Source organism: Aphelocoma coerulescens, chromosome 13 (genome assembly GCF_041296385.1).
Source record: "Aphelocoma coerulescens isolate FSJ_1873_10779 chromosome 13, UR_Acoe_1.0, whole genome shotgun sequence".
Lineage (NCBI taxonomy): Eukaryota > Metazoa > Chordata > Aves > Passeriformes > Corvidae > Aphelocoma > Aphelocoma coerulescens.
In genome coordinates, this window is record NC_091027.1 from 6,903,378 (window position 1) to 6,929,788 (window position 26,411).

General features: G+C 55.0%; 1 protein-coding gene across 4 annotated transcripts in view; it reads left to right on the forward strand.

Annotated features, from left to right (window-relative positions):
- The first annotated feature begins 1,929 nt into the window (after nt 1-1,929).
- PDGFRB (platelet derived growth factor receptor beta) overlaps nt 1,930-26,411 on the forward strand; it is a 32,648-nt gene continuing 8,166 nt past the window's right edge. Inside the window, exons 1-18 of one of the 4 annotated variants that reach the window (XM_069028656.1) lie at nt 1,930-2,324; nt 15,346-15,422; nt 16,479-16,775; nt 17,199-17,468; nt 17,744-17,871; nt 18,177-18,351; nt 18,946-19,138; nt 19,340-19,455; nt 19,974-20,100; nt 20,260-20,471; nt 21,120-21,214; nt 21,467-21,599; nt 22,008-22,112; nt 22,211-22,321; nt 22,686-22,839; nt 23,681-23,847; nt 24,088-24,206; nt 25,318-25,440. In XM_069028656.1, the coding sequence (XP_068884757.1) occupies nt 15,374-15,422; nt 16,479-16,775; nt 17,199-17,468; nt 17,744-17,871; nt 18,177-18,351; nt 18,946-19,138; nt 19,340-19,455; nt 19,974-20,100; nt 20,260-20,471; nt 21,120-21,214; nt 21,467-21,599; nt 22,008-22,112; nt 22,211-22,321; nt 22,686-22,839; nt 23,681-23,847; nt 24,088-24,206; nt 25,318-25,440 (2,574 nt within the window). In that variant the 5' untranslated portion in view covers nt 1,930-2,324; nt 15,346-15,373. Of the gene's footprint in view, nt 2,325-7,860; nt 7,912-12,561; nt 12,584-15,105; nt 15,235-15,345; nt 15,423-16,478; nt 16,776-17,198; nt 17,469-17,743; nt 17,872-18,176; nt 18,352-18,945; nt 19,139-19,339; nt 19,456-19,973; nt 20,101-20,259; nt 20,472-21,119; nt 21,215-21,466; nt 21,600-22,007; nt 22,113-22,210; nt 22,322-22,685; nt 22,840-23,680; nt 23,848-24,087; nt 24,207-25,317; nt 25,441-26,411 lie in introns of those variants that run through there. The other 3 variants (XM_069028657.1, XM_069028659.1, XM_069028658.1) reach the window with 3 other exon arrangements.

A 26,411-nucleotide genomic window follows, 5' to 3' on the forward strand; every position in this document is an offset into this window, starting at 1 on the left:
CAGGATTGCGCCAGTGAGTTTCTCCCTCTCCCACTCTATCTGGAGAAGTCATGTCCTCAGAGCGGGGACACCAGCAGGAAATAGCTCTGCTGAGCAATTCCCAGCAGCCCATATGTCCCCACACATGGACCCACCAGACACATCTTCATCCCTTGGGAAAAGTGTCGGGAAGAGCCATGTGCACAGCACGTCCCCTGTGCCGCCTGCCCCCCACACGAGCTGCTCTCACGCTCGCTGGCTCCATTTCTGCACAACAGCCTGTCTCAGCCCAGGGGGGCTGACAGGGCCCCTGACAGCCCCATGCCATGAGTGGCCCTACTGGTCACGTAGGAATAGCCTGGTGCTGCAGCCTGGCTCTCCTCACCCTCCACAGCTGCACAGAATAAACACCTCCCCTTTGGTTTTCCATAGATACAAAGAAAACATGAAGATAATGAGAGATAAACAGCAAATCTCTTGGGCTGGTCCAGCCAGGAATCATTCCCTGTGGTCATTGTGCAGGCATTTGCTAGCATGGCAGGAGGGGATGAGCCTGCCTTGCAAAAAAAGGCAAAAACACAGATTTCAGCAGTGTTGTCGTTATGGGGACGGCTTTTTTATTCTTAGAAAGGAAAATTAAAGAAAGATGGACAAGTGTCTTTTCAGGATAGCCAGTGCAGTTTTGCATTTTTTCTTGTTTCAATCAGAGAGAAACACAGAATGATTAAGGTTAAAAAAGATCTCTTAAGATCATCGAGTCCAACCCCCCACTGCCATCTTCACCACTAAACCATGTCCCCAAGTGCCACATCTAGACATTTTCGAACATTTCCAGGGATGGTGATTCCACCACTTCCCTTTGCAGCCTGTTCCAATGCCTGACCACCCTTAAGCATCCCCAAGATGAAAACGGTGGCAAGAACTGATGGGTCAAAAGGCACTTTTCATCCAAAGATCACCTGTCCCTTGTTACAGTGCTAAAACAAATTTTTTAAAAAATCCCCTCTAGACACACGATAATGTTTTGCCTACTGAAAGTTTCTCAGAAATGCGATTTGAACTCATTAAGATGCTGGGAGGATTTAAAGCTGGTTCATTACCTGGATTCCACCCCCCCAGGGCAGGAGGGGTGCAGCACATCTGAGATGATGGCACGGCTGAGGTGATCACTCCTGCCATCTCTCACAGCTCTGTGCCCTCGGCAGCCCCAACACCCCAAATCCCCAGCTAAACCCACCCTCAGCTGCAGCATCCCAGCTGCAGAAGACCCCTTTCCAAAAGAGAGGAGTTGCAAGGGTGCGTTGGTGGTCCCCAAGGGGCAGCGGCCAGTCGGGGGTCAGGGGCCAGGGGCTGCAGTGCCGGCACAGCACAGCGCAGGGAGGCATCTGGGGGGAATACACGGAGTCACTTCAGTGCAGGCCCTCTTTAATAAAAACATGAGTCAGCTGCTGGCGTGGGCAGTGGATTTTCTAAACATCCCCTCATATCCTGAGAAAGGGGGAAAAAAAAAAAAAAAAGTAAACGGGAGGGGGGGCTTCAGGGGAAAAAAAAGAGAAAGAAAATAAAAGAAAAAGAAAACAGGGAAAAAGGCCAGAATTGAAAGCAGACACAGGGAGAGAGCAGCTCCTTCCCTCCGGTTTAAGGAGGCGATAGCAGGGCTGGTCCGGGCTCCTTTTGTTCCCCGTGAGCCGGGCCCTCACCGCTCGCCCCATCGCAGCCCGCAGCAGAGCTCCCCTCTCCTTGCAGCCACTAAGGCTTCTCCTCCTTCTAATTTTTTTTTTTTTTTTTTCACGCATCACGCTCGTCCGCTGGGCGTTAATCGCAAATTCTGCTCTGCAAAGGGTCCCCACAGAGGGTGGAGGGAGGAAGTCGGAGGAGCTCCTCTCCTTATTGGCGAAACAGCCTCCCCCCTTCTCCTCCTCCCGAGGTCTCTTTTATTTATACACGCACACACACACGCGTGCACATCCCTCGGCCCCGGGATTTGCTCCACACTCGGGTCCGAGGAGGCTGGACCCCCTCCCAGCTGGGCTGGGGGCTGCACAGGGCACTGCTGAGATGCACTAGATGAGCAGAGCAGGGGCTTGGCTGCAGCCCAGCCCTGGCACAGCCTTGCCTCTCCTTTTGATTTTATTTTATTTTTTTTCCCCTCCTCCCCTCCATTTCTTTCTCTCCCTCTTTCGCCTTTAAGTGGAAAAGCCTTGCCAGCTGGGGAAGGCTGGGAGGGCAGGGAGAGCCTCAGCAGGCAGCAGATAGAGAGTGCGGAGGAGGAGGAGAGGAAGGAATTTCGGGGCGGCCTTCGCCGGTGGGACGTGCGGCACTCGGCCGGTGGGACCCTGCCCAAGGTAAGCTCTCGTGTCGCCCACCCGGGGGCTGACTCGCCCTCCTGCTCAGCTCTGGCTGTCCGCATGGCAAACATCGTATTGGAGCTGGTACAGTCCCCAGGGACCCTGTCCCTGAGCCAACCCGGTTGCTCTGGAACTGCCTTTTGAGGTTGTCAGCCCAAAACGCCCCCCCAAGCTTTGGGGAGATGGTGTTTGGTGGAAAGCAGCTGAATTCTGTGGCATCCCATGGGAAAAATCGTTCCACCAGCTCTCACCAGGTCCTGGACCCGGGTGGCTGAGAGAAGCCAATGGGATGCTGTGGTTGTAGGGCAGGAAGGGGGGGACCCCACTGCAGTGGGAGTAGGGCCCAGGTGATCTCTGCTTCTCCCTGGATCAGGGGCTTGCCCTGGCTCTCCAGGCTGGTGGGTGGGAGGGCTGGAGTGTGCATGGGGGAGAGGCTGCTCACCACCCCTGACAGCGACATGTCCTGTCATCCTTTAGAGGTGTGAGTGTGCCCCACGGCAGAGCAGTGTCGCCCCAGTGTCAGTCTGTCCAAACATGTCCATGGCCATCCCTAAAAGCAGATTGCTCCAAGGACCATGTCCTTGGACCTTAGTCTGTGGCTGCGGTGGGGCTCCTGTGCCTGTGCACCATGGAGAGGGACATCTGCAAGCCCTGCCCAGGGTCTGTGCCTGGGTGTGCTGGGTATTGGAGAGGGCAGAGCTTGGTAAAACCCTACTAGGCATGGATGGGGGCAACTACTCCACTATCCTAAAAGCACAGGAGCTGAGGGCCTTGAGCAGGACAGAGCTGGTCTGGAGCGAAACTCTGACAGCCCAGGGACAGGGGTTAGCATGACCTGCAGGGCTAACTGTGCTCACTGTGGTGCCACTGTGGGCTCAGAGTATCCAGCTCCTGCACTCACCTGCCAGCTGGGAGTCATTCAAAGCAGGATTTGTGGTGGAAAGGGATGTTGTGCTCCTCCATCCTGGTCCCAGAGCAAGTGGGGTTTATGATAAAGCCTTGGGTAAACAGCTTAAAGTAGTTGGTCTGGTGTGCAAACCCTGTGTTGGCAGAGGTTTGGCATTCCCAAATCTTTTCAGAGGGTGTCCCACTGATGACAAGGACTAGCAAAGTTGAGACCCAGTGCTTCCCAGGGGCCATTGAGGGATGGGTGGGAGGGTCATTTCCCCCTCAGCACCCTGCAGGACAAGGTGCCTGTGCCTCCCATGCTCTCCAGAAAAGAGTGAGTTTCATGTGGTCACCATGAGCCAGTGTCAAGGACATGGCTCTGCCTGGCAGAGGACACAGGCCAGGCTGGCTTGGAGGGGGAGCTGCGAAGCAGCTGCCCTGGTTGACAGCCCTCACCAGGGTCTGACATGAGGCTTGGAGTCCCTCCTTGACAGGGATGTCACCCAAGCTTGGGTGTGCTCTGGCTGTTGTGGCAGCCACCAACCCTGGGCAATGTCCCTGAGCCCAGGAAGTATCCCTAAATCAGTCGGTGCATCAGGAGGGGTCAGTGTTTTGGACAAGCACCAAGCCACAGCAACCCAATTGCAGCACGCAAAGGGCTTTTCTCTCTGCCTAAAGCCAGCTGTCCCTTCCTCCAGCTCAGGAGCATGGAGGGTCCTCAGGGAAGGAGCATGTGAGGGGAAAACAGCCACTCAATTCCCTGCCCCTGGATCGCCTCCTGCATCCCTGCACAGGACTGGGAGTGTGGGGTGCTCGTGGTCTGAATGGAAAGCACGGTGTGAACACAAGCACGGCCAGCTGCAGTACTGCAGTCAGGGAGAAGTTACCCATGGCTTATTGTCCACAGTCCTGGGCGTTTCTTGTGGGCTCCTGCAGGGCTCTGGCCTGGCCTTGGTCCTCTGCAATCCTTACATTAACCACCTAGGAGGTGGATAAGTACATCCTACACCCTGGGATGGCTCCAAGCTGGGTGGGCAGCTGGTGTGCATGGGAGTGTGGGAGGATCCCAAGAGCTCCAGCAGAGTCCAGAACCAGCCAGAGTGGCTGTAGTGGACACACACCAGATTGCAGCATGGTTCCAGGAAACCCAAGCTCTTCCTGAGGGATGTGCTGAAAGGTGCATGGCTGGAGGCAGCTCAGAGAGGCAGGGTGAAGGGAGCGGGTCCTCCCCAGCAAGTGACACCGCGTGCTTCAGCAGGGATGGACATGGAGTAGAGGGGCTCAGGGACAGCAGTGAGAATGATGAGAAGTCCAGAAGAAGCTGCAAAGGACTGGGAGAGGGGTTGATGGGGCCCGTTGGTCACCGGGTGTTGTGGGAAGGTGACACAGTCTTCATGCACAGGAAAGGTCATCACAGGGAGAAAAGAGCTTTTAGGAAAATATCTGCAGGCTTAAAGACAGGAGGCTGAGTTCCTTCAGCCTCACAAGTCTCAAAGGACATGTCAGGCAAAGCTCTGGCTGGGAAGACATGGACACATCAACAGGACAATGACACCATGGTCACTTTCAGCCTCATTTTTGACGGGTCTGTGACAGGATTTCCAAGGCATTCAGAGCAACAGTCAGGGAGAGGAGAGCACTGAGACCATCTCCAGGACTGGGGCAAGACAGGATTGTCTCAGTGAACACCAAAGGAAAGCTGAGACTAAGAAATGCTCCCTAGCTGTGGGAGTGATGCGATGCAAGAAGAGACCGTGTTGGCTGGATGTGGCTTTGGCCAAAGGACCAGCTGCTGTCAGAGGCTCCAGGCAGGGAATTCTCTGCCTGGTTCCCAAGGTTCCTTTGGCCTTGGTGTCTGATGGGAAGTGGGATGGGATTGCAATGCTGTCCATAGTGTCAGGCTGCAGCAAAGCATCTTCCTGGGATGGAGTGGCAAAGGGCAGGGAGCAGAGGAGCCGTGTGGTGGCTGAATCCCGTGGGAGCACGGCTGCCAGCGCTGGCAACTGGGGCTGCCTTTGACCCAGAGCTGGAAGGAGCTGGGGACCATGTGGGCTCGGGGTTGGCTGGATGTATCCTATCCCTGCAAGGGAGGATTGGAGCTGAACACTTCGTGGAGTTTGTTTGTTTGTACTTTAACCAAGGGAAAGAAATCCCCTGGAGAGGAGCTGCAGGGGGAGGGTATAGACTGGGTATTGTTTCCTGAGGGGCTGGAGCAGCTCCAGGAGGCTCCTTCCGCTCCGCCAGGCAAATTGGACATAACGAGGCTTGTTTTAGGGGTGGTTGTTTCCCCTCCTCCTCTCCCCCATTGCCTAATTAGGGTTCCCAAGCTAAGCACACCTCTGTCCTGTTCTGCTGCCACTGAGATGCCTCCTCCTGGAAGGGCAGCATGTTCCCAGCACCATGAGGAACACGGAGCAGACCCAGTTGTGACAGGGACACATGCTGGGGATGCAGAGAGGGGTGCTGGGATGGGTCATGTGCTGAGCAAGGGGGTCCCATGGGTCCATTTTCCCCCAGCCTGATAGCAGGAGCTCTACAGTGATGTACTGCCCCTCACACCCTGCCTTTCCAGCATCCCTGGGTGCACACCAGGCTGTACCATGCCCTGGTCTGTGTGTGTAACCTTGCAACCACCAGCCTGAAGAACCAGAGGACCCTGGTATGCAGAGCCTATGCAGGGAGCAGGGAGCTCACAAAGCTCCCACAGAAAGGCTGTCAGGACAGCCAGGGTGGTGCAGTGTGTGGTGTTTGTTCTGCACCCATGGATGGACTCATCCTCTGCAGGCCATGTCTGCAGGGGCACCTGCTCATCCATCCAGCAATTCACTAACACCCATCTTCCTTGGGCTCAGTAAGAGCCAGGGTGTGATGGAGCTGGCAGGAAGCTGTGGGGTGCAGGAGCTGGAGCAGGGAAGGGTTAGAGAATGCAGGGACATATCAGGGCACTGCACTGATTGTTAAACCCTGGAAATTCACCAGGAAACAGATGGAGCACCTTCCCCTGCTGTGGAAGGGAACTGGTTGGCAGGTCCCCATGGGCAGCACAGGGGTGCTGCTCCTGAAGCAGCAGGAGATGGGCAATCCTGCTCCTCAGCCCCATCCTGCCAGGCCCTCTGCCTTCCCTCTTCCGGCCCAGCTACCATGCGAAAGAGTCTGTGACTGAAATCTTAATGCTACCAAGACCCAGCAATTGGCACCAATTAAATTGCTACATTCATGTTTGAATTGCTTTAACTGGCGAGACACACTGTCTTATTTATACAAAAAAATATGTTTGCTTGTGGGTTTGTCTGAACCGGTGCCAGCAGAAAATACACCATTTCAAGCCCTGCACTCTGCAAGTTCATTCTCCTCTCCCAGGCTGGAAGTCACCTTGGTTTCAGCCTTTGCCAAGAAATGGTGGCAGAACAGAAACACTGCTTTCCTCGGGGCCGAGCGCTGCAGGCACCACGAGAGGGGTCCCCTCCTCTCTCCCCACAGGCAGCTGCCAAGTTTCCTTCTCCAGCCTGGGAGCTGTTTGGGAGAATATGGTCTGATTCAGGAGCAGGACTCGGTGCCCATTTTAAAGCAGCACTCAGGGGGAGGGCAGGGGGTGCTGGCAGCTGTTGCTACCAAGTCCTGCCTCAGCTTCCCCTCTGGAGGTTCTGTCAGGCTTTGGGGTTAGGGGCTGTTTGCAGAGCATGGGTGCAGAGGGGAGCTGATTTCTGCTTTGTGTCTGAGAGGAGAAGTTGTAAAGAGCCCTGCATGCAGGTTAGCAACCATGGCTTATGCTGCCTGGCCAGAGCACGCAGGAGGAGGTTATCCATCTCTGCAGTCCTGGTGCTGAGTGCCACCATCCTGGTCTTCCTGCCCCACACATGAGCCTATGCAGGAGGGGGCAGAGTCAGCCCACGGCACCAAGAGCTGCACCAGAAGTTGCATTTTGCTCCCTCTCAGAAATCCAGAAGCAACAGGGCCAAACAAATAGCCCCCCTCTGAAAGCAGCGTCTGCCCTTCGCACCCAGCACTGGCTGGCCCCATCCTTTCCCACCCTGGCCACGGTGCCTGCAGATAGGCAAGAGGTGCCCTGACCACAGAGATGGTGAGTGCCTAATCCCAGCCACGAGAGCCTAAAACCCCAGAACAAAGCAATTAAGCTCGGGTCCCTCAGAGGCAGCTGAGAGGAGCTGATGCATCCACTGAGATTATCTCCTCCTCCGCAGATCTCAGGGAAATGCTCACAAGAGGATCAGGTTGCTCAGCCTTTGCTGGGATGTGGGACTGGTAAAACCACAACGCTCTGCCTGCTCCTGGGGCTTTGCAAAACCCCGACATCCTACTGGGACTTAGGATGGTTCTTTTTCTCATCCCGCCTCCCTTGCCCTCCCCTCACAGCTTATTAGTGGTTAATTAGAGCCAGCTGGGACCTTTGGCTCCAGCCCTGGCCCCACCAGAGCAGCCACCCTGGATCAGTGGCCATGAGCAGGTGATGGAGGTGCTGATGTGCTGCAGATTGTTCTCCCTCTGCAGACATCAGCAGAGTGTTTCCCTGGAATCACCATGCGAAGGCAGACAAAGCTTTCTGGCAGCCATGGAACAAGAGTGAGGAAAGCCCTGGGAATGCCAGGACAACAGATAAGAAGCCAAGATGGTGCCTGATCTTGGTTCCATATCCCCTGCTTCCCTCACTTTCTGCTCTGGTGGGGAGAAGGAGCAGGTAAGCAGATGGACTCTGCTCAAGGCAGGCAATCCCCATCCAGCCTGATGTGCCCAGGAGCTGGGACCCCCAAATATGCCAGTTTGGGGGTGGAGGGATAGGAGAACCCTGAGTCACTCAGCCAGCCCCAAGGCTTTGCTATCCAGTTGGAGGGGCCAGTGGGATGCACAGGCAGCTGTGTGGGTCCTGCACTGTAGTTTGGGTGCCCTGCAGCCATGTTCATAATTGACATTGCTCACATGCTTGTGAAACAGTCTGGTGTATTCTCCCAAAAATGTCTTTGCTGTCAGGGGTAATGGAGAAGTTAGGGGACAGTCATGGACAGCCCTGGCTGGGCTGTGTTTGATCATTTAGAGCATCCTGTTGGAAAAGAGTGCTGGGAAGGGCTGAAATGCTCCCAAGGAGCACATTTGTACCTCCCTAGGGGGGTCACTGCACTGCAAGGGGTGAGCCCTGAGTCTGCACAGGGCTGCTCCCCACACCCAGCGTGAGCATCCCCAGACGTGCACAATGCCAGACTTAGAGCTGTGCTCCAAAATGCTGGCCAGCCTCCAGCACCACCCCAGACCAGTCCCAGCACCACCATGGCCCTGGCACACACTTTCTGCCCTAGGGAGACCAAGGTGGGCAGGATCTGACCAGGGCAAGAAGCCGGGGATGCAGCAAGGGACAGCTGGGCATTGCCCAGCACGTGGCAGCCATTCCTCCCAACACCCCCTCCCTCCTTCCCCAGGCCCAGGTGAACCCTGGTCCTCACCCAGGGTTTTCCCACAGTCTGGGCCAAGCTTGCAGGCTCTGGGGAGCAGCCCCCAGGGTCTGGCCTTTCCTACGAAAGCGGAAGCCGGGGAGCATGCGCAGCCGAAAGGGCCATGGATACCATCACTCGGGGCTGGGGGATTATTTATAACACTGGCACCTCTCCAAACAGATGTTTCTTTTTATTCTGAACTTGCACTAAATGGGTCACTCATTTCCTCCGTCTCCCATGGGCTTAAAACAGAGGGGGAAAGAGGAGGGGATATGGGTGAGAGTGCAGGGCTCGCCCTCGTCCCACGTCCCTCTGTGCTGGCTCCTCACAGGGACGTGTTGTGGAGAGCCCAGGGCTGGAGATTTGCTGGATTCTGTGTGGGGACGTTGTGGTCCCCCCTCACTCAGAGAGGGAGGATGGCTGTGGTCAGACAGAGCTGCGTGGGGCTCGCCTGCCCACCCCATTCCTCACATGGCTGACCCCCGGGCAGCTGAATCACACTGCTGGGGCTCAGTGTGGACTTGTCATCCTCCTTGGCAGTCTCCCTCCCCTGCTTCAGGGTCACAGTCCTCATTTCCAGCTTTCTGTCAGGTGCTGTCAAAGCCTGTGGCAGGCTGGCCTGGAGGAGGCTGGGTGTGCCACCTTATGTGCTGACATCTACTGCAGGACCCTCATGACCACACAACCACCTTCTCCAGGTGCCACTGAGGCTGGGGACCAGAATCTGGGGTCCTGGGCAGGGGCTTTGGTAGTGTCAGATCTGCTCCCTGCCCCAGAGGTCAGTAGGAGAACCATCCCCTCCTGTGGGCACAGTGTCCCTGGGCTCGTCCCTCAGCTCATCCCCAGAGGTGGCATCTGCCCATCTCTAGAGAGCTCAGTCCATACCAAGGCTGTGGCTTTAGTCACATCTTCACAGCCAAGGAGCTCTCACAAAACCACTCAGAGGGTTCTGGCATAAATGACACTGCCTGTGCTTGCAAAACTTCACCTCTCCCAGACTGAAACACCCCCAGATCCAGCACATTGCCAACAGGTGCCCAGGGATCTCAGCATTCCCCAGTCTCACAGTGTCTGGGTAAAGCCTCAGGGCCCCTTTAGACTGTCAGGTAGCCAGGTGAGGAGGGTTTTGCCCCCAGGTGTTCATCCCGGGGCAGGGATGGTCTGTGGGGCACAGGGCCTCCCCAGCCCTGCTGCTCCTCAGTCTGGTTTCAGATTTCCTACCTCTGTGTTTTATCAGCAGCCGTTTATGGGCTTTGGGATGACAGGCTCCCCATGTGTGTGCCCTGCCCAATTCTAGCCTTTTGCTGGGAAAAAGAAAAAGGGCTCTGTGATGATAATCTGGCCTGTGAGTAAACACGGTGTCATGGGAGCCGAGGGACCCCAGAGGAGAGATGTTGTAACTCCGGACAATTCTAGCCAAGGGAAAAAAAAAAAAAACAACCACTCAGTTTTATTTAGATTAAAGGGTGGGAAAGAAGCAGTTGCAGAGGCCAGAGGGAGGGTGGCAGAGGAAAACAGGACAAGCCAAGAAGTTTCACTGCTGGACAAGCAAGGTTTGGGTTTCAGGGGTCACCAGCCTTTGCTCAGGGAGCCTTTTCCCTTCAAAAGCAGGGGGTGGTGTCCCCCTTCCCCTGCCAGGAAAGCCTTTGCTCCCTGGCTGAGAGCAGTATTGATCATGGGATCCATACGGGGAAATTTTTATTGTATATGGGCACCCATGATCTCACTTAATGACTCAGATGCGCTTAGACAAAGAAGAAATAAAGTATATTTGACTTCCCGCTAATTTGCACCAGATGTCCCTTGCCTGCTTGGCAGGGCAGTGGGGCCATTGAGCATTGTGGGAGTGCCTGGAAGCACAGCCCTGCTAGAAAAGGGGCTAGAAATAGAAATCCAGAGGAAGGGAAAGGATTGGCGGCTGTGTGAGAGCTCCTTCCCCGTCAGACGAAGTGCCCTTGCAGGCAGGGCCAGCATCCAGCACCTCTGCCCAACAGCACAGGAGCAGCCATGAGGGCAAGGAGAGCATGGCCAGAGAGAAGAGCAATATGGGGCAATGGATGCAGGAATTGCCCCTGGAAATACAAATAGAATTTGCTGAGAGGGGGCTGTTCACCCTGATTTCCAGCAAACAGCGCATCCTCTTACGGGTGACTAATGGTCTGTAGGGACCAGAGCTCCTGCCAAGGCAGCTGCCCGGGCAGCTGTGGCTGTTCTCCCCCTCCCCAGCATGCTGAGCCATCCCCTTCCCTGTGCACCAACTCTGCAGGCTGGTTCTCAGCTCCCACAGCTCTGGGGGTGCTTGTGGGACCCCCCCCCACACACTGGTTCTGCACAGGGCACTGGTTGTGGAGAGGCAAGAAACGTGGTCTAGGCATGCTGGGGAGGAGGGCAGTGGACTGGAAGGACATCCTTGGAGTTCCTAACCCATCCTCTCCCATGGTTTACAACATTTATAGGGCTGGAAATGGCCCTGTCCCACATGATGCATGCTTGGGGACAGGCAGTGCCATGCAGTGTCCGTGCCAGCAGTGGCTGCCATGTGTGTTCTGTCAGGATGCTGGGAGACACTCAGGGAGCAAGTGCAGAGGGAAAGGGGCTCAGAGGTGTGGCAGGGCACACAGAGCAAAGTCAGAGGAAATTCTTGCCTTGTTACCCAAAAATAGTGAAGACTGAGCCCACACAGCATATTTTGGGTATTAGCAAAGGCATCTTAGGCTTACTAGCATTCTTAAATGAGAGAGAGGTCTGGAGCGGGGGAATGTTAATGAATCAGTAGGGTTTGGTGATGCTGGAGCTGCTTAGCAAGGCATTCTGAGGTGCAAGGAGTGGTAGAGGTGGCTCCCTAAATTAAGGTGGTACCATCCCCAGTAGAGGCTGGATACAGCTTTTCCTCATATCCACAACCCTGGGCGTTGCCCTGCTCCTGCTGCAGAAACTCCTGTCCAAGTTCATCAGCCACAGACGCATCAGTCCCTGGCCGCTCGAGCGAGGGAGTGGGAGAGGAGGTGGAGGAGAAAGCTCAGCTGTCATCAGATTTGGGATGCAGGAGAAGTGGGAGCGGGCTGCTCTGGAAAAACTGTGTAGTCATGAGATGGGGAATCATGAGACTTGAATCCTGGTCCTGGCGCAGCTGTGGCCCTGGCCGTGCTGTTTGACCTCTGCTCTGGCCCTCTTGCCTGTGTCCTGTCTGTGGGATCACAGGCCGCCAGAGCCCTGTGCTCACTGCGGCAGCTGCTCTGGCATGGTGGGGTGACCCCTTTAATTCCATCCCCCAGAAACCCCCTGCAAGAGCACAAGGCTAGAGATGCTCAAACAGCATTCCAGCGGTGCCTGACCTCAGCCAGCCATGGGACGCTTTCCCTTGCCAGCTGGGCAAGCCAGCAGCCCCAGGGTTGGCTCAGCTCTCCTCATCTCTGCTGCGAACTCCGCTCTCTGCTCGGCCAGGCTGGTGTGATTACAGAGGGGAGATAAGGACAGGCAGTGTCTGTGTCACCAGTCAGGGACAGTTGCCTGTATCTGTGTCTTGTTTGGACTCCAAACCCTCCCAGACCTCTCAGTCCAGCAGTGCCCGGCTCCGGCCTCGCTGGGCGTAGCGCGGGGGCGAGCAGGGACGTGCTGACTGTCGGGGACCAGCCTCTCCCACGGCGCTTGGCCAAGCCCCAGTGTGGCCCCCGGGACCTGAGCCCCCCCAGGACCCGAGCCCCTGGGGAGCACGGCCACCCCACAGGCATGTGGGGCTGAATGTGCTGTGGGGCTGTGTCACCCAGCCAGCGCGGCTGCCCTGCGAGCCAGCCGACCTCCTGTCTCCTCTCCCAGCCAAATTCCTCCTTTAGAATAATAAACAGTGCGGCTCAAGAGAAAAGCTCTGCCTGGCCAGGACCGGTTTGCCTTCACATTGCAGAGCTGGAGAGGGGCAGAGAGAAGGTCTGTACCAGTGCTGGAGGGGAGGGAAGGATGGTGAGGGGTATAACATGGGGATGGAGAGCTGGGTCAGCACCTTGGTGGCTGTGAGGTGGGAGGCTGCCACGGAGCTGCAGGGCTGAGTGAAGGGTGCTGGACGTGGCATTGCTGCAGGAGCTCCCCAGCCTCCATGACTGTGCCCAGATGGGTGAAGGCGAAGGGTCTCATGGCTTGAAAATACTCAGGTCCTGGCCTGTGGGAAGGATGTAGGAGTCTGAGGGGTCTGTGGGAAGGATGTAGGAGTCTGAGGGGTCTGTGGCACCCTGCTAACCCATAGGGGTGGGAAGAGACCACCCAAGGCAGCTGAGCATCGTGTAGGTGCCTGTGTTTGGGTCCCTGGGTGGGGTAACATCTGTGTGCCTGCTTTTGGATCACTGAGTGGAGTTGCTCCTCCTTGTCTGGCACTCTTAGTGGCACTTACCGTTCCTGCTAAGAACAAAAGCTGGGATTGAGGAGAGAAACGAGTGCTCTCAAGGCTGGCAGCGAGCTGGGTGCATTTGCATCCCTTGTGAAACGCCTGTGTGCACCCACATGTGCAAGCACACGCGTCCCCGTGATAGCGAGAGAAAGGCTCGTCCCTCTGCCTCCCGCAGGACGGGCAGAGCTCAACCAGCGTCTCTGAGCATGCCTCTTGCTCCGGCCGGAGCAGACAAACAAGGGAGAGGTCACCACTCTTTGCAAGACGTTGCCACCCTCCCACTCTGCTTGGGAAGCATCTCCAAGAGAAATGCCTTTCTGCAAAACCAGCAGCTTTATTAAAACCAGCTAGGAACACAGCGGAGGCGGCCAGAGGCAGCAGGCGGAGGCTGTGGGGCTCTCGCTGCTCGCTGGAGCAGCACCCCTGCTCGCCCAGCACCAGCACACACCCGTGCCCGGCTCCCTGATCCGGCAGGGCAGGGGTTTGCCCATCAGTGATCCTGCAGAGATCGCTGCTGGAGTGATCACTCCTGTCTGTGTGGGGACAGGAAGCCAAGATCTCGCCTGCAGCAGGACTGGCAGTGGCAGCCAAGGAGCTGGACAGGCAGATAAAAGCTGGGCATGAGCTCGGGAGGATCTTAGCTGCTTACAGGCAGGTATCTGGGGGGTTGGGGTGGTGAATACAACCTGGCTTGTGCATGCAGGCAGGGAGGGGTGAAAGGAGAGGATCCCAGTTGTCCTTACAACTTTGAACATTGAATAATGGATGAATCACACACCTCTGTAAAGGAGAATGGGGAAACGAAAGTAATTGTTCTCATGGCACTGCCTCGGGGGGCAGAGAATAGATTGTCCATCCTCCTCTCTTCTGCAGCTCGGTGCTCTCTGAGGGTGGGTGCAGGGAGGTCACATTCATTTACAGGCTGAATTTCACCTCGGTCCTTTCATCCTACCCACCCCCAGCTCTTGCCCTAAGTGCTCTTATCCCCTCTGGCAAACGCAGAGAGAGAAAGAGTCGTAGAGTTTTTTCAGGAGGAGGGAGAGGGACGCTGCTGAATAAGCTGGAGACCTGGAAGGATTTGTGGTAGATCAAATTTTTGTTGAGCCAAAGCAAGAGAATAATAAAAACATCTGACAAGCGCACGTCATTTAAAAACCATTTCCTCCTTAACATCAAGCAGACCGGGAGGCCGCTCCAGGGCCGAGAGGCAGCCGACAGCTCAGTAAGAGACGGTGCCGGGGGCCGGGTCAGCAATTCCAGATTTCCACTAGCCCTCCTTGAGCCTGGCAAGAGCTCCCCAGAGCACTGCTGGCATCACGGGTGGCTTCTCCTCGGGGTCTGCCCTGGGAGGTGGCCCAGCGGCAGGGCAGGAGCTCAGCCCTGCATTGCAGCGTGGCTGAGCCGTGAGGTTCAGCTCCATGCAGGAGCATCCCCAAGTTCCCCAGTGAATTCATTTCCCCCAAGCTTTGCCCAGGCACGGAGAAAGCCTTTCCCCTTTCTCTTTCCCTTTTCAGTCTGTTCATTTTGCTTTTCAGAAATATTCATTCCCATCCCTGCAGGCGCCATGGGAAGGGGTACCTGTCACCCCAATACACAGGAATCAGACCCCTGCTCCTAGGGCTCTCTGGCCTCATCTCTTTTGGCTCTTGGTTTGCACCAGGGAAGGCTGAAAAAGCTCTGTGGAAAAGATTTCTTGAGAAATGTTGATTAGAAGGATTTTAAACTAAAAAAAATCGTAGATATTCTATAAATTTATGTATTTAAAAGTTAAATACAAGAAACTGATTTTGGTGGAGTTTCTTCAGGCTTGTTGTGGTTTAACCCCAGCCAGCAACCAAGTGCCATGACAAGGCTGCTTTTATTTCATTGGAAGGAGCAAACAATGTGGGAGGGTTGGAGTGGGATCTGTTTTCTAGCAAGTTTTATCTCACTGTGACTGAGGGAAGAAAATCTAAGGAAAAAAGGCAACTGGTAAAGCAGAGGGAGGGAGGAAGGTAGGGCTGTGCAGAGCGGGGAGAGGCGTTTCCAGCAGAGATGAGCAAAAGTTGACACAACTGCTGGAGCCTCCAGCAAAATCTCTGTTCACCAGTGGGAGATGCCTTAGAAACTGCTTCTTGTGCAGATCCAGCGTGAGGGGGAGCCACCACCCCCCAGGAGGGAAAGGCTGAGAACTGGGGAGAGATGGAAGGTTTCTGAGGTGGGGAAGTGAGGCCAGGACTTGGGTGGGGGCTCAGGGACCCCTGCCCAGGACAGCCGAGGGATCCCTCCTCTGCTGAGTGCCGTGCTCATGTCACTTTGCTCTTGACAGGATTCAGACACCAAGCCCAGAGTCCACCATGCTGTGCCCCACTCTCAAGACGTGTCTCGGGCTCCTCATCCTCACCGGTGAGTGCTGTGGCTGGGCAGGGGTGTGTGATCCCTGCACTGGGATGCTGCCCTGGGGGGCTCACCTCAGGGTGAAGGGGAGGAAAGGTGCAGTGCCATGGGGAAGCAGTGGGGTGCACAGCATGCTCCAGGCACATCTATCCCTCCTAATGCCTCGAATCCAGGGGATGACTCAATCCTGTGGCAGGGTGGGTGTAAAGTCCCCGCCTGCTTCATGGTGATGCACAGCACGGTGGGAGAAGGAGACCTTTCCACAGGCAGCACTGCCAGGTGTGCTCAGACCTTCCTTAGCAGACACCCAAGAACCCACATTAGCGGGACACCCCACAGCAGAAAGGATTTGGTCAGATCCCATATATCCAACAACTCCCCACAGCAAGGCACCAGAGCTCCTGGCTGCACCTGGGCTGTTCACAGCATTGCTGCTGTCCCCAGCTGTCCTGCCCACCTGTGGGGACACCAGGGAGGAGCACATGTCACAGCCCCACTGGGACATCTGGACAAATGGTGAAGCAAGGAAGCTGGGAGAGGCACGGGGAGCCATTCAGGAAGACCTTGCCTGCTCTATTGCTTCCAAAGGATTTCCTGCAAGGTTTTGCTTCCATTCCTTTGTCACTTTCTTGTAAACTGACATTGTTTCAGCCTAGTCTGTGTCCTGTCTGACACTGTCCATTTGGACAGGCAGCCAGAAGAGCAGGGAATTGCCTCCTGCCCTCCCTGAGGGTTCTCCACCTAATATTGCCACAGACATCATGGGCTGCCTTGAACACTGCTAAATCCTGTGATTTGCTCTCCAGTGAGGGTTGCAGGAGGTACAGGGAATGAAGGGTGACCCACCAAGGTGTGAGCTGGCAGGACATTTCTGAGGAGAGTGTGGGTTTGTCAGTGGTGATTACACTAGGGAAGGCAATTCCAGTTTTTTTTCAGTGTAAAGTTATTTTTCAGTGTAAGGACTGACACTACAAAGCAAACACACTGCCATGAGGTGGTGCTCCAGTGTGCTTCTCTGTGAATTTTGGAGGAATCCAATCTGGTCTCATGTCACTCTTCTCTCAGGTATGCTGCAGGTAACATTTGGGGACAGCAAGCTGCACATCGAACCCAGAGACACTGAGCTTGTCCTCAGCCTCCACAGCAGCTTCTCCCTCCTGTGCTACGGGGACAGAGAGCTGGTCTGGGAACGTGAGGGGCAGCCCCTCGCTGCCTCGCTGGAGCACAGGGACGGTGTCTTCGTCAGCAATCTCACCCTCAGGAACGTGACAGGCCATCACACCGGGGAGTACACGTGCACCTACAGCCCTGAGCAGGCTCCAGAGCCAGCGGACAGGAAAACCCTGTACATCTACGTTCCAGGTAGGGGACAGCCTGTGGGTTTCCACAGGGTTTAGCAACTAGGAGAAAGAGGGCTTTGACTTATTGTTCTGTCTCCAAGCACCTGGCCTTCCCAAATCCCTCTTCCAACAGCAGAAGAGCCCTTATGGTAGGTCTCTCTGGCTGTGGCATTCTCTGGTGTGCCAGCTCATGGAGAGTGTGGTGTGCTGGGACAAGTGGTGGGGGAGCAGTGGTGCTTGGTAGTGCTGGGTTTCTCTTGCCCTTCCAGGAGAGGTTTGACAAGCACACAACATGCAGCTCTACTTTCTCAAGGGAAGTGTGGGAAGAAGCATCCTGCTAATATGGAGTCAGGGCCCTGTGTTGGAGTATTCCCAGACGAGCACAGAGCAGCCCTGCTTAAGCTTCAAGCAGCTTTCTCTAACCAATGTTCCCTCTCTCCCACAGATCCCTCCTTGGTTTTCCTCCCCGTAGCCACCTCTGAAGAGCTCTTCATCTTCATGACGGGCTACACAGAGGCTGTCATCCCATGTCGTGTGACCAACCCACAGATGCAGGTCACCCTCTATGAGAAGAAGGTGGAGAACCCCATCCCAGCTACATATGATCCACAACAGGGATTCAAAGGCTTCTTTGAGGATAAGAGCTATTTCTGCCGGACATTCGTGGATGACCAGGAGGTGGATTCAGACACTTTTTACATCTACAGGATCCAGGGTGAGCTGACATTATCTCAGCATACCTGTGCACCTGCTGTGGCTGTTTCTTCAGGGCAGTGGCAGGGGACAGTAAAGCTCTCCCCTGTCTTCTCTGTGATGATCACTTTGGAGGCTGGATTTAGTCCTGTCTCCATTAGAGAGTAGGTTCTGCCTATAAGTCAGCTCCATCCCTCAGGGAAGACAGTTTCCACTGGACCAGTCCACCCAAGATAATTGGACTGGGTGCCCACTTATCCCTTCATAATTCATTCCTTTCGTCCACCTTTCCCACAGTGTCATCTGTGAACGTCTCCATCAGCGCGGTGCAGACCATGGTGCGCCAGGGAGAAAACATCACCGTGATGTGCACCGTGAGCGGCAACGAGCTGGTCAACTTCAACTGGGATTATCCCCGCAAACAGGTGAGTGCTCCACATCCACAGGCTCTGGGCAGCAGCTCCAGCCTTCACCCAGAAGTGCCATGGCAATCACTCAACATTATCCCATGGCAAAAGTTATGGGATGCTGCTGCTGCCACACAGGGAAGCTTGACCGGGATATCCTTGGATTAAGACTGTCTGTCTCAGGGGCCTCTGATTGGTGCATGTTCCCTGGCCCTGTGGCAGCCAAACTGGGTCCTCTACCACTTTCTCTCCCCTCCCTGTGAGCCCAATGGCAGAACATGTTCATGGCTCCTCAGACCATGTCTCCTGTGCCCATTTTGCAGGCAGGGGAGGCTGTGGAGCCTGTGACTGACTTCCTGCCTGGATCCACTCATGAGATCCGCTCCATCCTCATCATCCAGAATGCAGAGCTGGAGGACAGTGGCACCTATGTCTGCAATGTCTCCGAGGGCTACCATGAGAAAACAGACCTGAAAGACATCACCGTCCAAGTGATCGGTGCGTTGCTCGCCACACGTCCAAAGCCAGCAAACAATGTGGGCATCCAGGCAGGATGTCCCAGAGTGACCCCCTCTCCTCTCTCACAGCCTCCAGCTCTCTCCCCTCCTCACTTCTGTTCTAAGTAACCATTACAATGAGCTAAACCTTACCCCACGTCACCCCTGCCACTTCTTGGCTTCAAAACATCCCAAATCTCCCATCATGGCTTTTGTGACCCTTTAAGACTCTTGAGGGTATGGGTAAGAGCTCTTCTGCACTGTGCAGTGCCAAGGGGACGTGAAGACAGGTTGTCTTTCATCTGCATCTGACCTTCTTCCATGTAATTTGAGGGAAACTTCCCCATCTCTGTTATCTCCACAAGATAAAAGCCACATGCTGCCCTGTGAGCTCCTCTACTCCAGTGTGGTTCTGCATCCACACTCTCCTCAGACACAAGTCTGAGGTCTCAAGGCATGGATCTGGACCTGCCCCACCACTTCTGGGCGTTCAGAGAGTTTTGTTCCAGATCCACATTTATCCATATTTATCCAAAGGGTCGGGCATGGGGTTGTTTCCCTCTCTGACTCCCCTCTTCCTCCTGTGCCCTCTCAGAGCGTGGCTTTGTGCACTTCCACACCCACGTGCCCAGCACAGTGTACGCCGAGGTCCACAAGAGCCACACTATCCAGGTGGAGCTGGAGGCTTATCCCCAACCCAGCATTGTGTGGCTGAAGAACAACAAGACATTGACCATGGAGAGCAGCAGCGAGTTCACCATCACCAGCAGGAACCTGTCAGAAACCAGGTATGGACCCATCATTCCTCACCAGGGTGCAGGGAGGGGGTAATTCACAAAGCAATCTCCAAATTGCTGGCTGGACATGGTGGTTGAATGGTTTTCTCTGAGTGGATTTCGAGCCTCAGGTGGGTGGGAGCTGTTGTCTCCAAGAGTTATCAGTCCCCAGGTACCTTCCCACAGCCTTCACTCTGGGACTGTCTCCCTCAGGTACCAGACAGCTCTGGTGCTGGTGCGGGTGAAGCAGGAAGAAGGAGGATTTTACACCATTCGGGCTTCCAATGAAGATGATGAGCAGGAGCTCTCCTTCCATCTGCAGATAAATGGTGAGGATGGGCATGCAGACACAGGGCTGAGCAGAGCAGGAGCAGCCATAAGGGGTGCCACCATCCTTTGCTGCAGAACCCTCAGAATGAAGCCCTTACTTCTCTGGCTGCAGCTTCAGAGTGGTCTTGCTTAAAGAAAGAGCATTCAAGCAAGAAACACAGGTGAAATATCTCACACTTGGCCTCAGAGCAAGTGGGGACAGGGAGGCAGCACAAACACCATCAGCTTCGCCCAAGGTAGTAGATATAGAGATTATTGTACAGCTTTCATGTCCAGGACTTTCCCCTGTGCTCTCCAGTCAAGCTACATGGCAGCAGATCTCCTCCATAACCTCCTCAAACCTTACTCCTTTTGCTGTTCCCTTTCAAAAATAAAACAATTGATGTGATGAGTCCTACCTCATCCCTAGGCTCTGGTAGGGGTACAGTCGAATCACGTTACCCAGAGGAATCGTGTTCCCCTTCCATCCTGCAGTCAGAAAGGAAGATTAATTCCCATCACTGTCTTTTGTTTTCAGTGCCAGCTAAAGTGGTGGATCTCAAGGAGAACAGCAGTGCCAGCAGTGGGGAGCAGACTGTAACATGCTCTGCTGAAGGCATGCCTCAGCCTGAGATCAGCTGGTCTACTTGCAGCGACATCAAATGGTGAGTGGAGGGATGGAGGCCATGAGAACAGCTGGACTTTTATTTATTAGAATAATAGGCCATTATTTAACTGTATTCTGCTGGCCCAGACACCTGGGCATCCCATGGTGGTGCGTGGTCCCCGCTGCCTCTCAGGTTCCTTTATCCTCTCTGGACCAGGTGCAGCACCAAGGGCCAGCCCACCCGGCTTCTGGGGAACGAGTCGGCCGAGATCGGCGTGCAGACCAACGCCTCGTACCACGCGGAGCGGCAGCTGTACCGCGTCAACAGCACCCTGCAGCTGCACAGGGTGCACGAGCCCCTGCTCCTCAGGTGCACCGTGCAGAACTTCCTGGGCACCAACTCCCAGGACATCACTCTGGTCCCACATGGTGAGGGCTGAGTCAAGTTTTGAGCCGGTCGTGGAGAGATAGACCTTTCTGTGTCTCCAGCCTGGAAACCTGGGTGCTTCTGCCCTAAATAAGGCTTCCTTTGGGTTGAACAGAAAAGATTGCTCCAGCTGGAGTGTGGAGCCCTTATGTCCAATAGCCATGGATATGCTCTTCCCACTACTGGCAGGGTCATTTCTCCAGGGAGACCAGAGAAGAGTGCCTGAGCAGGTCCCCAGTGTCTTGTTATTAGCCCCCGGGTCACTAGATGGTGCCATGGACTTGAACATCCACATGCTGAGCGCCCCAAATATGAGGAAGGATGGTCTAAGCCCAGGCCCACAGCCGCCAATTCTCCCAAGCAAAACAGCCCCTCTTTATACAGTCCCATGGCCAAACTTCTCCCGAGGCAGCAGACCCTTCAGCAGGCAGTAACAACCCATCACCCCCTCATCCCTGGGGGACTGGCCCTGCAAGTGCTGGGAAAGTCTGCCCAGGAGGAGACTCTCCCTACCCAGAGAACTGCTCAGGGTCAATGTCTGGGGGAGGAGTGGGCAGAGACCCCTTTGCACGGCTCTCACCTCCTTTCCCTGGGTGCTTAGGCCGTTCAGGGGTGGAGGAGTCTGACTGCTGTCTCTGTTATCTTTGTAGCCTTGCCATTCAAGGTGGTCATCATCTCTGTCATCCTGGCCTTGCTGGTCCTCACTGTGATCTCCCTGATCATCCTGATCATCCTGTGGCAGAAGGTAAAAGAGGAGAGTGTTCCCAGGCCGACACAGTGGTACCCCAGGGTTAGGGTGGCCTGATGTGTCCCAGCTGTGTCAGGATCTATGGCCTCCATTAGCTCCTGCATGCCCCTGGCATCTCTGGGGTAGATGGGGAATGAGACAATGGCTGGAGGGACCAAAGGCTCCTTAACAAAGTCCACACACATCCCCCATGCCCTCTCTGACTCCCAGCCTCTCAGATGTCTCTTTTCCCTTTGCTCCTTTTTCCAGAAACCTCGTTATGAAATCCGCTGGAAGGTGATTGAGTCGGTCAGCTCTGATGGGCACGAGTATATCTATGTGGATCCCATGCAGCTCCCGTATGACTCCACCTGGGAGGTGCCCAGGGACAAGCTGGTGTTAGGTAAAGGCTCTGCAGGTTCCACTGATGGATTCTGGTCCTGGCTGTCTGGGGGTGATAAGTTTTGGGTTGAAATCTCCAAAAGAGACCAACCCAGAATAAACACAGAGATCCCTGGAGATACAATGTGGTCCTGGAAAAGGGGGATCGTCTGGGGCCATGGTGGGAGGCCAGCTGCCCCCTTTTGGCATTAAGCATTGTGTTATTCCTGGCTATCCCTCCTTGTAGCTGGCAGTTCTGGAAAGCAGCCCCAACCCCAAACATCACAGCTCATGACCATGTCCGTGCCCACCAGGATGACTGCAGCAAGGCTAGTGTGGTTTCAGACAGGCAACTTGTCTTTTCCAGGCTCCTCTCCTCACGTCTCCTCTAGAACATTGCCGACTTTACCTCCTTGCTGTTTCTTTGCAGGACGCACTCTCGGCTCCGGTGCCTTCGGTCGTGTGGTGGAGGCAACAGCCCATGGCCTGAGCCACTCACAGTCCACCATGAAAGTGGCAGTCAAGATGCTCAAGTGTGAGTTGTCCCCCTTTCCCCACCCTAAAGCCACAAGACCAATCCGTGCCATGCTCTCCCCTCCTTGCCCTCCTGCTCACACTGGCTCTCCCCAACAGCCACAGCCCGCAGTAGTGAAAAGCAAGCTCTCATGTCCGAGCTGAAGATCATGAGCCACCTGGGACCTCACCTCAACATTGTCAACTTGCTGGGGGCCTGCACCAAAGGAGGTAGATGAGCCTGAGGACCCTGTCTCCTCTTCCTGCTTCCCTGGGCTGTGCTTAGGAGGACAACTGTCCTTAGATAGAATAATTCCTGTTGTCTGGTTCCAAATGATTCAGCCTTCTCCTAAGAAAGCCTTGTGGGACTCTGAACACCTTTCTTCTAACCTGACTGAAACTGGGAAGGCACATGTCTGTAATTCCCCCCTCCACAAACACAAATTTCAAATGCCAAAAAATGCTCAGTACCAGAAGGGTGGCTTTTCCCTTTGGCTCTGCCCAAACGCCCTGCAGTCTCGTAATATCCTAGTGGGATGAAATTCACGGGCATGGTGGCCAGGGCAGGGCTGATGCAGGTGTTCTGTCCCACCAGGACCCATCTACATCATCACCGAGTACTGCCGCTACGGGGACCTGGTGGATTACCTGCACCGCAACAAGCACACCTTCCTGCAGTCCTACGGAGAGAAGGCACGGCGAGAGGCGGAGCTCTACGGGAACACCCCCAAGGAGGACCATGTGCACAGGTACCCGGGAGAGCAGCTCACTCCTTCTCCCTGGCACCTTCCCCATCCTAGCCCCATCAGGGAGGGAGGCTGGTACTGCCAGGAAGGATCCTGCATTTCTCCAGAGCGTTGAAATAAACGCTGGCCCAGCACTGGGACACAGCTGGCTGCTCTGTTACCTTGTTAGACCAGCCCTTGTGCCAACCAGCGACCTCCAAGCAGCTCCTGACAGCAAGGAGTTAGCAAACTGTGTGTCCTGGAGTCTGAGTTTGCTAGCACACATGCCAGCAGCTCCATGCCAGTTGGGAATATTTCCTGGCATTGTTTACTTTATTGGCATAACCATAGCCATGCACTGAGTACAGAGACACAGGGTTTTCCAGCATGTCTTAGCCACTGGAGACCTCAGCTCTGCATTTCCAGGGCAGGTGGAGTGGCTACCAAGCCTAAGGGAGAAGTGCTAGAAGGAGGGCAGTTGCACAAGAGGTGCCACAAGGAAAGGGAAATGGTCCTTCATCTGGCTGCCAGCTGTAAGGGATGCAGGCACGGCAGCACAAAGAAGTGGTCCCATGGGAAGCTAGAAAGCAGCATTTCCTTCCAACATGCCAAAACAATAGAAAAATAGAGCAGTGTTACAGCTCCCCCCTGCCCTTTCTGCCTGAAGGCGGCTGAGATCTTCCTAAGCACTGTGCCATTTGCACATTTCTGCATCCATGATGCAGGGCTTCCTTCCCGGCTGTGTGGGACATTTCAGTGCTGGGGCTGAGGTTTCAGGAATTTCAGACTCACAAATCATTGCCCCCAGCCCTCGTGTCTCCTCCTCCCCTCTGGATCTGAACAGCCTCTTCTCTTCCCCCCACAGCCACCTCTCCATGTCTGTTGAGAGCGACGGGGGCTACATGGACATGAGCAAGGACGACTCCCTAGACTATGTGCCCATGTCTGACATGAAGGGTGAAGTCAAGTACGCTGACATTGAGTCCTCTAACTATGGCACCCCCTATGAGCTGGACAGCTACTCCCCCTCAGGTAACAGCTTGGCCAAAGCGGGGGGGGAGAGGTGCTTGTACTTTGGGTGTGGGTGCCTTTGCTTGCAGAGGTTGCCTTTGGGACACATCCAGCAGCAGTGGCAGATGTCCTCACAGTGAGAGCTCCCAGCTCTGCTCTTTTGTTGCTGGAGGCAGAGCATTCCCCAGTGTGTCCTTCCACACAGCGGGAGGCTCACCAGTGTGCTGGGTAACACCAACATCCATCTCTGCTTGCCCTCAGCTCCTGAAAGGACAGACCGGGTGACACTGATAAATGAGTCTCCACTCCTCAGCTACATGGACTTGGTGGGCTTCAGCTTCCAGGTGGCCAATGGGATGGAGTTCCTGGCTTCCAAAAACGTACGTATGCTGGCTGATCTGTGGTGGGAGCAGTGGTGGTGGCCAACAGTGAGTTCTCTGCCATGTCCTGTGGTCAGCTTCCTCCCACTGTCCCTCTGTCCGTGCCAAACTCCTCGTGGGTGAAGTGGCTGTGCAATTGAAGAGCTGCTGACCACTTCCCTTTGGAAACACAGTCCTGGAGATCAGCGTGACTATATTTGCATGTGACAGCTACTCCTGGCTTACACTGAGCTTCAGACCTCAAATTCCCTGACTCTGTGCTCCTCCTGAGCTGTGTTCAGCACAGCTGTGGCATTATATCATCCCTATTTACTGGGATGACCAAACAGTGTACAGGGAGCTAAAGCACAAGGCACTCTGCAGCAGAGCAACTACTCTTACTAGGCACCCTTTTTGCACTGCGTGCTCTGAGCACCCCAGGACTCACCAAAAGTGCTTGTTTAGTGGAAATTAAGCCACCATGGAGGACTAGGCTCTGGGATTTCCTAAGGTGTGGCTTAGCCCAGGGCAAGCAGTAATATGGCTGGATTGTGTGAAGCATCACAGGGCAGGGTTAACAGAAGGCATCAATGCCATCAACGAGGAGAGAAATTCCTGGCTCTCTGCCCCCAGCTAGACAGTCTGATCCGCAAAAGTGCATGGTCAGTGCTCCTGCAGCAAATGTCAGGGCTGTTCATACGGAAAACATCCAGCATGCTGGCAAACTAGGAGGCACAAGCCAGGCTGGTGTAACTCTGATGTCTTCAGGCTGCTGGGTTGGATTGTCCAGAGGTGGAGACCACCCCCTCCTTCCAGCCCACCAAGCACCCCCCCCACCAAGCTTGGTCCAGCCCTGGCAGTGCCCTCTCTGCTGGGTTGTTCAGATTCCCCCTGCCAGATCCATATGGCTGTTGCTGTCACAGGGGAAGCAGTCCAGGCAAACAGCAAAAATGTGGTAGCTCTGCTAGTGGTCGAGCCGTGATTGTCCCTAGAGGTGAAGGAGACACCTGAAATGGCGTGAGGGGATTCCTTTCCCTGCAGCCCCAGGAATGGGTCAGTGCTGGAGCTGGGCTGTGTCCTTGGGCTGTCTGAAGGCCCCTCGCAGTGACAGTGCTCTGTCTCCCCCCTACAGTGTGTGCACCGTGACCTGGCTGCCAGGAACGTCCTCATCTGTGAGGGGAAGCTGGTGAAGATCTGTGACTTTGGCCTGGCGAGGGACATCATGAGGGATTCCAACTATATCTCCAAAGGCAGCGTGAGTACCAGCAGCCTTGCAAGCTCCTTCTTCCCAGGGCTCTGGGGCTGGCACCCCCTACATAGTCCCCCTGAGAGCCACCTGTCCATCAGTGTGCCCAGAGGTGGTGACAAGGCAGGACTCCCAGGAGATGATGTCAACAGCCAACCATCCTTCACTTTGTGTGCTCTGTACACTGTGGAGTAGCAGAATTGCGTACCCACATCTCCTGGCTCTTTACAGAAGAACCTGAGCAGCCGCAAAACTAAGGATTGCCCCCTGTACACTGTCCCCATCACTGGCACCAGTGCTGCCTCCTGCCAGCACTGAGTGTGGTCCTGAGCTGCAGGCAGGAGGAGGCGAGGTTAGGCAGCCTGGTAGGGCTATAGTGAGTCACTGACCACTCTGGGAAGAGGTTCACAGGACTCTTCTCTAACCACTAGACCACAAGTTAAGAAGAAGTGTCTTCTTGCAAGCAGCTACTCTCCAGAGAGACATCTTCAATCTTTCGAGGCAGGAGAGGATAAAGCTGTAATTGAGCTTTGCCAGAAAGCATTTCCCTGTGATTTCAACAACAACCTATCCGCTCCAGCCCTGAGGCACTTGGTAATCTCCAACCCCAAGCAAAACAGGCCATTCCCAGAGAAACTGAGGCTGGGGGAGCTGAGAATAGAGACAGGTGCCTTAAATCTCTATCTAATCTATAAAAGACTTAACTTCATTCGTTATTTCTCCCATGTGCTGTCAAACAGGCACTCAGAGCTTGGACAGGGGGACCCTCCTGCAGAGGGGTTGGGGTTTTCAGTCCAACCTTGGCATAGCAGCTTTCCTGTCCAAAATGGGAAATGAAACTGAGCCCCTTTGCAATCCTTCCTGGAGATTATTTTGGTATTCACTGTGCAAGCAAATCCCAGGAGCAGCACAGCCAGTGCTGCCTACAAGCTGGTCAAGTGAGGCTTTTGGTTTTCTATTACTCTGTGTGAGTAAGAAGA